Raw genomic sequence first — 12,421 nt, forward strand, 5'->3', positions numbered from 1 at the left:
TAATAAGAGGGACGCTGGTTCAGTCGCCCTGGGTTGTAAAATAACCACTTTGTATGTTAAATAATTCCGCTGTGCCCATTTACAAGGTTACCTTTTGAATTACCAACTGACGATGATTAAGTACGATCCCTCAGAAGCATTAAGCACAAAAAGTTGCAGACTTGGTTTGATTGTGTTTGTGCATGAGGAATAATGAAAATAGTGCAACATCCCTAACCCCCTAGCACCTGCTTGAGCGGTACTCAAAATTCAACGCTTTAAGTGCTGGAATCAATGAAGGACCAGAAAAATATAACAACACTGAAGTGAAGTACATGTATATAGAGCATGTGTTCAAAAAGGAACACGGATGAAAGTTCTATTGAAATTATCAATTATAAAGAATTTACCACAAAGGCTATTGCAGTTGAAAAGTCATATAACATGAAACGAGTGTTGTAAAATTTTGTAAAAACGAATTGAAATTTACTTTATTTCATTAACCCCACTTACATGTATCTTTCCCAGTATAGAAATTATAAGAAATGGCTAGCTAGTAAAAAAGATATTTATGAAAAAATCAACAACGCTGTGAGTTTAAACAGATTTACCTACGTGCCTTTAACACCAGCCAAGTCCAAAATTGTCGGTCCGGTTCAATTTTGTTTATCTGTACAACGTTCATAAAAATTTGATTCTTCTCTCATTGTCACTTACTCATCATACTCGCAGAGGAAAGTACGTTTTTCTACCACTTACATTGAAAATACGTGTTTCTACCACGTGCATGAAAAATACGTGTTTCTACCTCTTGCATGGAAAATACGTGTTTCTACCACTTGCATGGAAAAATACGTGTTTCTACCTCTTGCATGGAAAATACGTGTTTCTACCACTTGCATGGAAAATAGTTGTTTCTACCACTTGCATGGAAAATACGTGTTTCTACCACTTGCATGGAAAATACTTGATAATGACTGGATCAAAACTGCGAAGTAATACATTTAGACGATTTAGGGTGATAGCTGACTAGAATCATTTGGTTATCAACTAGGATCTCGTTTTTTCCCTAGCAATATTGCAGCGCTAGTCGCAAACAAATATTGCAGGGGAAATGTGTTTCCGTCAATAAAGTAGGGGAAATACGTGTTATTGAAAATACTTGTCTCTGTCAATATCGAAGAGAGAAATACGTGTATCTATAAATATATCAGTGAAATCGTGCATTAAGCGGGCTGCCTACGGCTGTAGGTGAATTAGAATTTCATGCACTACATAAAATATCAATATCTCAAATGAAAAAAATATATATAATCTGGAAAAATGTTTCCCGTTCAGATTTTCAATACTACTGAACTAAGCGGTATGACCTCGACTGAGTCGAAAATATAATGAAAATTTTGTGCTGGTTCAATACTGCCAAGTAAATTTTAGATGAACCAATGAGATGTGTGTCTAGATTGTTGATTCGATAACATTTCATAATCAGAATAAATCACGACAAAGGTACTTTTCTTCTGAGTAGATCTTTCTTTAATCTTTCATTTTACAGGAGTTAGTAGCATAAATTTTCCATGATTGCACACATTTCTCGGGCAGAGTTTGAAAGATATTGGCGATGGCATTTTTCCACGGCATGCGGATAGGATTTTGAATGACAACTAATTTTATAAGGATTGGAAACTACCATAGAAGGTTGTAAGAGGTCACTGTTCAGATGTTTGCAAAAATGTTTTCCGTCTACGTGTGTTGCTTTTAGATAAATAGTTTTATTTATACTCGGCACCGGAATGAACCATATGTCCGAGATACACCAGTGCCAAAGCCGGTCCGTATCTGTTGCCTCATGGGGGCGCCTTTTTCTTGCCGATTTTTCCGTAAATCCCGTTCTTTCATTAGGAGACAACATCAAAGCATTCAACAAAACGACCCTTTGTACGACCACTCCCTCCAGAGTAAGTCCAATCATCCCTGGTACTTACGATGACTTGACCTATCGCATGCTTTACGCACACGTTAAATATTTAATAGATAATCTTGACCCTATTTCAATCATAATTATGCTTGGCCTTTTTTCAATAATCCAATTGTAATGGTTGCTCTCCCCTTTCCCGATACAACTGAGTGGTTGCCAGTGTAAATAACTATCGCCTATTTTTATAACGCGCTGACTTTACAACAACACTCTATTAACTGGCGTTAAACTAGTTACCCACTTACTTTATTTTGGAAGTTAAACATACATACATATCAATATTAATGAGTGTTCAGTGGCGATACAGTCTGCTTGTATATATTTATGTTGATTTTTTCTTACGTGCTGAAGTTATATACTGATAACGAAGTAATAAAATATTTCAAGGTGTGTTAAGTGAATATTAAATTGCATGTGATAATGTGACATTAACCTTTATAATTAACTGTTGGACAAAAGGGCGTGGTTGGGGATCGGATAATGGAGGAACCGGGTGCCGGTGAGATGTCGGGGATACTCGACGGTTCAGCCGACGAAGTGTCGTCGTCGGCTAGCAGGATTATTCGTGTTTTCTTGAGTTCAACGTTTTCAGGTAAATTGGTGTTTTTATAAATATTTGTTATTCAGTTTTAAAGGGAAGTTTAACACTCTGATTCTAATCGCTTTAATCAATATTTACAATGATATATAGTCATGTTCTGTTTAATTAGTGTCACACATTTGTGTCAATGTTTTACTGCATTTGTATCACTATTATATTATTTGTTAAGCAAGTGGTAGTATATACATGTATATAGTTAGTTTAAGTGATTGTGTAACTATCAGACTTTATATACATACACCCATCAATTACAAGATGCATTATCCTGTCTAAATTATGTATAAACTAATTAATTAATATCATAAATAATTAAATTCAACGTCTGGTAGAAAGAAACTAAACTCTCTTTACAACAAGACTAAAGTTAAATTGTTTCATTTTATTATAATATTCAGCGAGCAGTTAAGAGCTCCCTGTGGTTTTGGGGTAATAAAGATCTGCTTCAAATAGCACAATTTTCTTTTGAAACAGAAGCGTGTAATAACTCTCCACTTTGAATAAAAAGTAAAAATGTATAGATCTATATAAACAATACACATGTACATTGACGTTTTATTATGTACTCGTTTATCCTGTTAGAAAAGAGCGAACTATTTAGGACGTTGTGCTGGGGCGGATTTAAAGTGGTGGCTGTAATGTAGGGATATTACACTACAGGCATGAAGTCCCTCGTGTATAACAGATTAAGCAAATCTTTTCTGGTATGCTCCTATTGATTTATGAGTAAAAATGATGACTACCCAGTGACTATTTGAATGTTCACATATGCATAGTTCAATTCTTGTGCTATTATTAATATTTGATAAGTGATACATTTAGGAAAACAATTTACACAAACTGTATTCATGGGAGGACAGTAGGTTTGTATGATAATACAATATGGATAATTGCATCTGATACAGGAAAAATATTGCATATCCCAGTTGCGTGCAGGCGTATCCCTTGTTGTACACATATACTACGATATTATAACATTCCACACATGCTTTTAATAAAAGTTTACAACATTTCAGTTCATTTTAATGACAATAAATATAACATCTGTCATCGTCTCAAATAGAAATATGCGTTTAAAGATTCACCTACCGACAATATTGCCTTTGGCGCTCAATGTGACGAGGCCATGCATGAAAAAACACGTGTATACCACGTGTACAATTAACACGTATATTATTTTACACAGATAAGGGTTATGATATTCTATCAGTAACATATACAAACCAGTTAAAAACTTAGGCATATTTCTGAACTCTAACATCAATAATTAATTATAGGATCACAGGAAAAGATTGAGTCCTCTTAAGGTTTGTTTCACCGACTGTAAATTGCAATCCTTAGAAAGTTATCAACTTATTGTTCTGTCACTTAGCTTGATAGTACTAACCTTTAAGTATCTACCCCGTCCAGTCGATAGATACGTATTAAATCAAGCATCTCTCATGATAATTATTAGTTTCCGTTTATAAATACCTAAAATACATGTAAAATTGTATCAAAAATATTAAACAACTTCATGTGTTAATTTACAAAGATACAGCACTTTTTTCTGTATTCGCGTGTTGCTTATATAACATTATATAACTTGAGTTAATAAAGATATGTTCTGTTACACCAATAAAATGTGCCCCTGCAAAACTTTACAGCCGCAATTTGTGCGTTGTCAGCAAAAGTTTGAATTGTTCCTAAAGCAACAAATACGGGGGAATACATTGTCAGCATAATGTATGTGGTTAGATCAGCAAAATATATATGGTTAGATAATCAAAATATGTGTTGTTAGATCAGCAAAATGTGCGTTAAAAGCACAATAATACATTGTCAGTAAAGTATGATTGAAGCGACAGAACGCATTGTCAGCAAAACATGGATCGTCAGCAAAAGTGTGCGTTGTGTGTTATTTCAGCTAAATGTGCACATTCAGCAAAAATATGCCTTGTATTGTCAGCAAATAGTGCGTTGTCACCGAAAGTAGTCATTGTCAGCTGAAATATTGTCAGCATAAACATAACATGTACAATATTTCTTGGAAAATACATGGCATGTGAAATGAATCCATATTTAGGCTGAAAATTTACAAATTCCAATACCAAATCTGATAAAACCTAGTGACAACCAAACGTTATAATGCAAATTATTCTGATCAACTTGGTTGATTTTTGACATCGTGTTTTTCCTTATCTCCATAAATCATGTTAATTAATAATACAAAGAAATATTTAAGTAAATGTTTTTAGAGACTTGAGAATTTTGTTATCACATATTTGCACTTTGAGTTATTAGTCATACAAACTTGTTTAATGTAATATTTACATAATGTCATGATCTGAATAAAGATAAGTAAATTGCATACAACTTAAACAAAAATACTCTTTATGATTGAATGTAAAAAATTATCGACGAGACGAATTTATCATGGATGTGATATCTATGAAGATAGTGACCCTTTATTGTAATTTATATTTTATTAACATTATGATTAAAATGCTGTCATCATTCAATATATTCATTAAAAATCCTGCATGTAGTGAATCGTTATTACTCACCGGTGAAATATTTCTGGTATGAAAATTATTCACCAGTAAAAATGAGTCTTGTTGTCGGTGAAGAATTACTTCATTACTAAAATGCATTTTCATCAATACATTGCAGACCTATTAAGGTCAATATGTTTTCGTATATTTTGTTTGGTTTGCATGAAAATGTAATATAAAATGGTAACCTAAAAGATCGCTTAAAATGGCAAAATTAAACATTTTAAAGAATCGCTTTTATTTCGCTTGTCCATGGACAGTAGTTACATGTCAATACAAGCTAGTTTCCGTACATTTAACCACCGATTTAAGCAGAACATGAAATGATGTTGAATTTAAAGCAGCACACCTCCAGATTCATGTTAATTTTCATGAAAAAATTTGGTGAAAGTATTTTAAAAAAAGTTAAATTTTTTGAGGTGAACAAATAAAAGTAATTAACATATTGCAAACCCGGCGCTTACCAATCCACGAAAATTAAACAAAAACCTCTTACAAGATATGGCAAAAAAGGCTTCTGCGTTAGTAAACGCAGTATAAATATGGGGTTTATAATAGACTGCAAAATTTTAGCCCTGTAAACCTCACATTTTAACATGTAAAATATAACTTGGATCTTGAATGTTTCTTAATCTTTCTTTTAAAAATTTAAGTGCATTTATCTCAAATAGTTGATTTTTCTTTCAAATAGTCTTGGACTCATCTTGGAGGCGTTGTTAGCTACTAAAACTTTAGACCAACAGTCTGTAACTATACTAATATGATATATGTAGAAATTATGGAAAAATTCATTTTTGCTTTGACCGAAACTTTTTAATGAATATTCGGCGTTTCTTTTGAAGTGCATAGCAATGCTATCATCACGCGATTTATCTAAATGAATTCGGACTGGATTAAGTGTGACCTTAGATCAAATCCTACTCCCACAAAAAACAAATTATCTGCAATGTATAATATAAGTAATGTCACTTCCAAACTCATAATCAGTAAATAATACAAGTTAAACGATAACAATAGTAAAACAAATATGTGACTAGATTACCTTTTCTAAAAACGGTACGCATGAATGAGTTTACAAAACAAACAAGTGGCAGTGTTTAAACGTTGAGAAGTCAGTCTAGAAAATTCAGATATAATCTGTACACAAGTGATCGAATGGAGCACCAGTAATATTCACATAACCAGTCTTTGATCTAAGTGTATACGTGAAATATAGGTCACTGACAACACTCACTGGGGTGGGAGTCAGCTAACTCTATAAATGTCATATGTGTGTTGACAATTGGTATTACTCGACATTTTGCTCTCATGAAGTACATGCGCGATATTCTGCAACCTCTGATTCATTAATCTACCTACACGCCTCACACTGTACACATCCATGATAGTAACATGTGACATAACACAACCTGAGACCCACCACAAACTCAAGTTTTGCAAGTAATCGGCAGTTCCTGGGTACCGTACGTACAAATTATACTTCAGTTTATGCGCGGGATATCAACCAACTTGAATACAGGCACGAACCAATCATAAAGGCCTGAGCGCATAAAGGGTTTCCAGTAACAGCTAGGATGACCTAGCCATATTAGCTAAAGGTAACCAAAGTAACGGCTAGGTTACCAGCATTAGCATAAGGAAGTGGAACAACTAGGGTACCTAGGAACAGCTAGGGTACAGCAACAACTAGGGTACCATCAACTAGGCGAACCAGAAAAGAAACGATTTCGTTAGTTGAGCAGTAAAACTAGTGTTAAAGACGACGCACACGGATTCGTCCAGGCACCCTCAAGCTAGGTGTTGTGAAGCAAGTATACCCTTTACCAACCACAACAACAAGCATAACGTACAGTAACAGTTAGGTTTTATTCAAAAGCGGGCGCGACGGAGCAATAAAGCCTATAGAAGATATCCTGGCCTCTTTGACTGCTTAGTGGTTATTCCTTAACTAATACAGCCAAAGAGTAACCAAGCAACAGGTAGGTGTATCTACACATTATTAAGTTGAGGTACCGTAAAACCATTAATGCGCATGGCTCAGCTTACAGCTTAGATACACCCATAGTACATGAGATAACTCGCCGTATGCAACAACATACGTTTTAGCGTATACCGGGAAATAAGTATAGTAAAACAGTCCCATTGTGATAGAAGGATTGTAATAGCATCAATCATTGAATCATCCCACAGATAGAAATACTAGGCAACTAGCAATAGCTAGGGCACGGCAACAATAGGGTACTGAGCAACGAGACTTTATTAAGGTAACCGAGCAAACGAACTCACGCTTCTTAGTACTCCTCACCCCTCGAGGAGCTCAGGTATGGAGCTCTTCTAGAATTTCTCTGCTTTTGAAAAAGAGAGAGACAATAAGATTTGCATATTTATGCAGAAATGCGAAATTAGCCAGAATCTCGTAATAGACCTCCAATCTAAATAGATTGTAATTAGAGTTCATTCAATAGTGTTCACCACTATCATCAGATTATTTGTGTATTCCTTGATATAAGAGCCCTTGAGTGTCTTCTCGGTATAAGTAGTAGATTATAACAAAATGAATTGTCTCAATATCGCACGATTTAAGTGCTACGATACGGACATAGATAGCGATATCCATTTACGATCAATTTGTAAAAATTTAGAGCATATACAACTAATTATATATACAGGTTTATAAGACATTGACAATCAATAATTATATGTCTACCGACCCACATATAATATTAACGACAGTAGGTACGCGACAGTAGGTAATGTAGAAAACATCAATGTTCTACGTGTGTTTGTCTTAGGCTCTTCATATAATATTTCTTGGCGTAAGTCAATGAGCAGAACAACGAGAGAAAGTGGTGTACTATGATATTACGGATGATTATTTTCCTTTTGTTTCAACCATTTTAATTATTCCCCATTTCCATTTTCGCAAGATGTATGACGTAATCCAATTAATTTATGTTCGATATAGTCTTTTCCTTCTGCAAGAAAAATATTGAGTCTGTTTTAGTTCATTTATTATATTAATATAACCCCACATAGAATTTTGATGTTTATTATAGAGTAAAGAGGTTAAAACTGTCAGCGCTTTTATTCTATTGGATATAGCTTTTCTAAATGTCATTTCCTTCTATAGAGCGATTTACGCTATATAATCCGTACTTCAATTCCTTTTATGAGGTTTGAAGAGGGAAAAATGTACTTGGTTTTAACAGGGACTGTTACCTCTGAATTAGAAATACACTCAAGAGCTTAAATAAGCTTGTGTTTTGTAATGAATTTTGTCATGCATGAGGAAGTACTCTTGCTGTTTGACAGAATACGGAACAATCTTTTTTCCATAGTCAACACTTTCTGGGATGACCAAACATTGATTTACCGGGTCGGTTCCTGTTTGGCATTACTGCTAACAGGATGTGCTTACCGGACCACTCTTTTCTCAATAAAAAATAATGTTAAATTCATAGGGTAATTTCAATATAAGTGACATGCTTGAATCAGAATGCTAGTCGAGTAATGTGACAGCAACATGATAGTCCGTTTCAATAGATCCGAGAAGTTTGAGTGCGTTGCCTGAATCATAAATCGCCTCTCCGCTGCAAGGCATTTGAAGCATGGTACCGAAAGCACTTTCTCTGTTCTGCATTTTTACATAGATCGGAATCTCCGCCAACAATCAATAACTGGTCCTTTACTACATATTATAGTAAAATAAACATAATCACGTGGTGTTGTGTGGAATAGCTATAACAGACTACTACGTGATCTCGACATATGAGACGATTGCGCAAAACCCTTCGTTCTTACTTTTCGCTCACTACTGATATGGTTAATTTCCAAATACAAATAGTGTTTTGGTTCAGGCAAGGGTTGGTACCATTACAGTTCATTTTAGGGCTGACATATTGTAGGTCGTTATCTTTTTCATAGTGAGTCATATATATTAGTGTGGCTCGTCTGCATGAAAATTGAACTTGAAAAAGATAACGGACAGTTATTAATGTGTTTAGAATGCATCACAGTATTGCGCGTTTCGTATGCTCAACTATATAATTTATTGCAAACATAAAGTACTCTCGTCAATTTATTGCAGATACACTTACATAGCCCTCTTCGGTTCCATTGTAACCTACTCTTACATAGGTACCTATAGTCAGATTGTCTTGTAGTTAGTTAAAAAAAGCCCTCTTTGAGTGTTAATATTGAACAGCATTGAGATACCTTGAAGTCATTATCCTGAGTAATTTGTTTTATATTTAGACTCCAGACAATTGGGTAACCTCTTAACTATAGTATCCAAAAAAGAACTACATCTGTAATAATATCTACATATTTTCTATCGAGTTACATTTGGCGTAATTTTCTGAAGTAAGTACCCAAACACTTCCTGTATCAGCATGACATTTATTTCTTACGAATAGAAAGTTACCACGTCACGATTCTTTCACCTCGAGTACATTGTAATTACCCTTAGCATAGTTACCCTCGAGTACATTGTAATTACCTTACAATAGTACCCTCGAGTATTGTAACATTGTAACATTGTAATTACCCTTACATAGTAACCTCGAGTACATTGTAACTACCCTTACAATAGTACCCTCGAGTACATTGTAATTACCCTTACATAGTACCCTCGAGTACATTGTAACTACCCTTACATAGTACCCTCGAGTACATTGTAATTACCCTTACATAGTACCCTCGAGTACATTGTAACTACCCTTACATAGTACCCTCGAGTACATTGTAACTACTCTTACATAGTACCCTCGAGTACATTGTAACTACCCTTACATAGTACCCTCGAGTACATTGTAACTACTCTTACAAAGTACCCTCGGGTACATTGTAACTATATTTACATAGTCGCATCAAGTACTTTGTAATTACTTTCAAATGCAGCAAAAATTCTCTCACAAATGAAGGATATAACACTCTCATTGTAAATTTGAGTGGCTGTATTCGAGATGGTACCAGTACATATAGCAGTTATTTATTGTGATATTCTTGCTATATTTATAATATTTTATATTGCTGGTGTTAATTTATTTTGCAGATATGGCTGAGGAAAGAAACATGTTATTACAAGATGTGTATCCGAAGATATCCGAATATGCCAAGAACAAATATGGCGTCAACTTTCAGGTGACGAAATGCATTTCCATCCGCAATTAGAATTCTATCCAGTTTGGCACATTTTCTCTAGACACATATGTAAAATATAATGCAAAAGATAACATTCAAATATATATGTTTCTGTTGCTTGCTAGAATTGTACAATCTCATAACAACTTTCTGGCGTTCTTACTAGCGTCTTATAAATATTTATGCAACAAGAAGGCTGTCTGACGTGAGAAAATAATCATGCTAGTTAAGATGGTTAGCTAATTTGAAAACAGTATTTGTTAATTGATAGTGACAGAACCTACATTGCTCAGATATATGTTCCACCTTCCTACCAGAGATGTTTCGTGTAAAAGAAATCTATATCACACCTGTCATGAACACCAAAAGCTTTATTTTTCCTGAGAGAAAAAAAGTTGGAGAATCGATTATATGAAAATGATTTATATGATATACTTGTATTGAAAGTATAAAGAGCTGTTCATAGACAAAACATTAGTAAATCATATGTTACTAATAAAGCCCACAACAAACAAACCTTTGATATCGCCTCTCGTACAATACTATAAATAACACTTACAGTTTACATTTTTTCACATTAATCTTTTCACATAAATCTTTTCTGTATTTATTGTTTTGTTTTCTCATAGATGGTGGATATGAGATGGGGTGTCACTAATGAAGCACAAAATGACCACATGACATCTGAATGCTGTCTCCGAGAAATAAAGAACTGCCAGAATGTCTCAATTGGTCCGAACTTTGTGGTAGGTCATGTATTATTTAGATTATATATATGAAACGGATGGTCATTGTTAAGGCAGACTGTAAATTATAGGATTATTGGCGATAGTTTACCTTACACTTCGCCGCTTATACCTTAGGAACATAAGTGAAGATCCAGGACTTTTTTTCGATAGTATGGTTGCAAAATTTTGAAATGTTGTAATGCATTTTCTTAAGTGGAAGGGCGGCATTTTGGGGATAGCGAGTCAAATGTTTGCGCAATTTTCACTTAAAACAAAAAGTATTGGAAGGGTTTGGCATATAAGCGTAATCCCGGGGGAGGAGGTCACGACTTCCTAACCACTCACACACGCTATCTTCCGCACATAATAGTTCGGGTCTATAGAACTAGAAACCATTAATTAATTCCATCCTGGTACACCGCATACCAATTCCCATCAAACGAAACTATAACACGGCATTGTCCGAGTTAATATACCTGGTGGTGCCTCGACTCTCGGTTAAAAACGGGTAAATCAGTATGTAATTGGAAAGGGTTAAAAAAACCGGGGGGTTAATTTAAAACCCAAAACTTAGTATTTAGGACTAACAACAATGGAGACAAGAGTTATAGAATGGTGTCTTGCGTGTGGAGGAATACAGGAAACCAAATTTCATGTATATTACGTGGGATAATAAATTGTTCCTATAACCAAATGAGTCGCGTCATTAGAACACAACCCAAAACCTTATGGGTTCGCGACGCAACATACGGATCCAGACCAGCCTGCGCATAACGCCGCGACAGTCCTGATCAGGGAGTCCAATGCTGTTCCGGCAGAGTTACAAACCCTAGTGTAAGCAAGTAGAGAAAAAACTGGATAAGCGAATAGGCATGGAGATGCCTGATCAGACCTGCGCGGGAGAATGCACAGGCTGGTCGGATCCATGCGGTCGCGAAACGCCACTAAATGTTGGTTTTGTCAATGACGCGGCTCAAATTCTCATTATTTTATGCCTATAAATTGTCCTAGACTAAAAACTTTTAGAACTCTCCATCAAGAAATTATTTTATATAAAAAATATCCAAATGATACTTAATGTTGTTTTTTTAATTCAATATTTTATAATATTTTTAGGGCAGAAAATGTGCCTCATGTGTGTGATCCATAAACACTTAACTGCGCATGTATCACATAATGTCATCTTTAGTATATGTGTATGAAGGTATACCAAAATGTGATAACCACAGACATTTATACTAGACCCAATACACGATATCATTGTATTTTGAAAACCATCAATTTAATTTTCAACTGTCCATGAACATTGTACATACATGTAATCTGAATACATTAGATCATTTTTTAAGCATTTTGGGAATGCCATCACCCACGTGACCATTAGAAATAAGATTTGAGTGAGAGAAAAATCGAATTGAGTTCTTGTGTTCATACATATGTGTTGTAAAGAGTCCTCAAGGGAAGT

General features: G+C 34.8%; 1 protein-coding gene across 1 annotated transcript; it reads left to right on the plus strand.

Annotated features, from left to right (window-relative positions):
• Positions 1 to 2,139: 2,139 nt before the first annotated feature.
• LOC132728083 (NACHT and WD repeat domain-containing protein 2-like) lies at positions 2,140 to 12,099 on the plus strand. Its single transcript, XM_060713691.1, has 4 exons — positions 2,140 to 2,546; positions 10,140 to 10,228; positions 10,858 to 10,974; positions 12,073 to 12,099. Exons 1-4 carry the CDS (start codon positions 2,435 to 2,437, stop codon positions 12,097 to 12,099), a joined length of 345 nt encoding a protein of 114 aa, XP_060569674.1. The 5' UTR covers positions 2,140 to 2,434.
• The last annotated feature ends 322 nt before the right edge of the window (positions 12,100 to 12,421 follow it).

This window comes from Ruditapes philippinarum, unplaced genomic scaffold (genome assembly GCF_026571515.1).
Source record: "Ruditapes philippinarum isolate M1 unplaced genomic scaffold, ASM2657151v2 ctg191_1_1_1_1, whole genome shotgun sequence".
NCBI classification, from domain to species: Eukaryota; Metazoa; Mollusca; class Bivalvia; order Venerida; family Veneridae; genus Ruditapes; species Ruditapes philippinarum.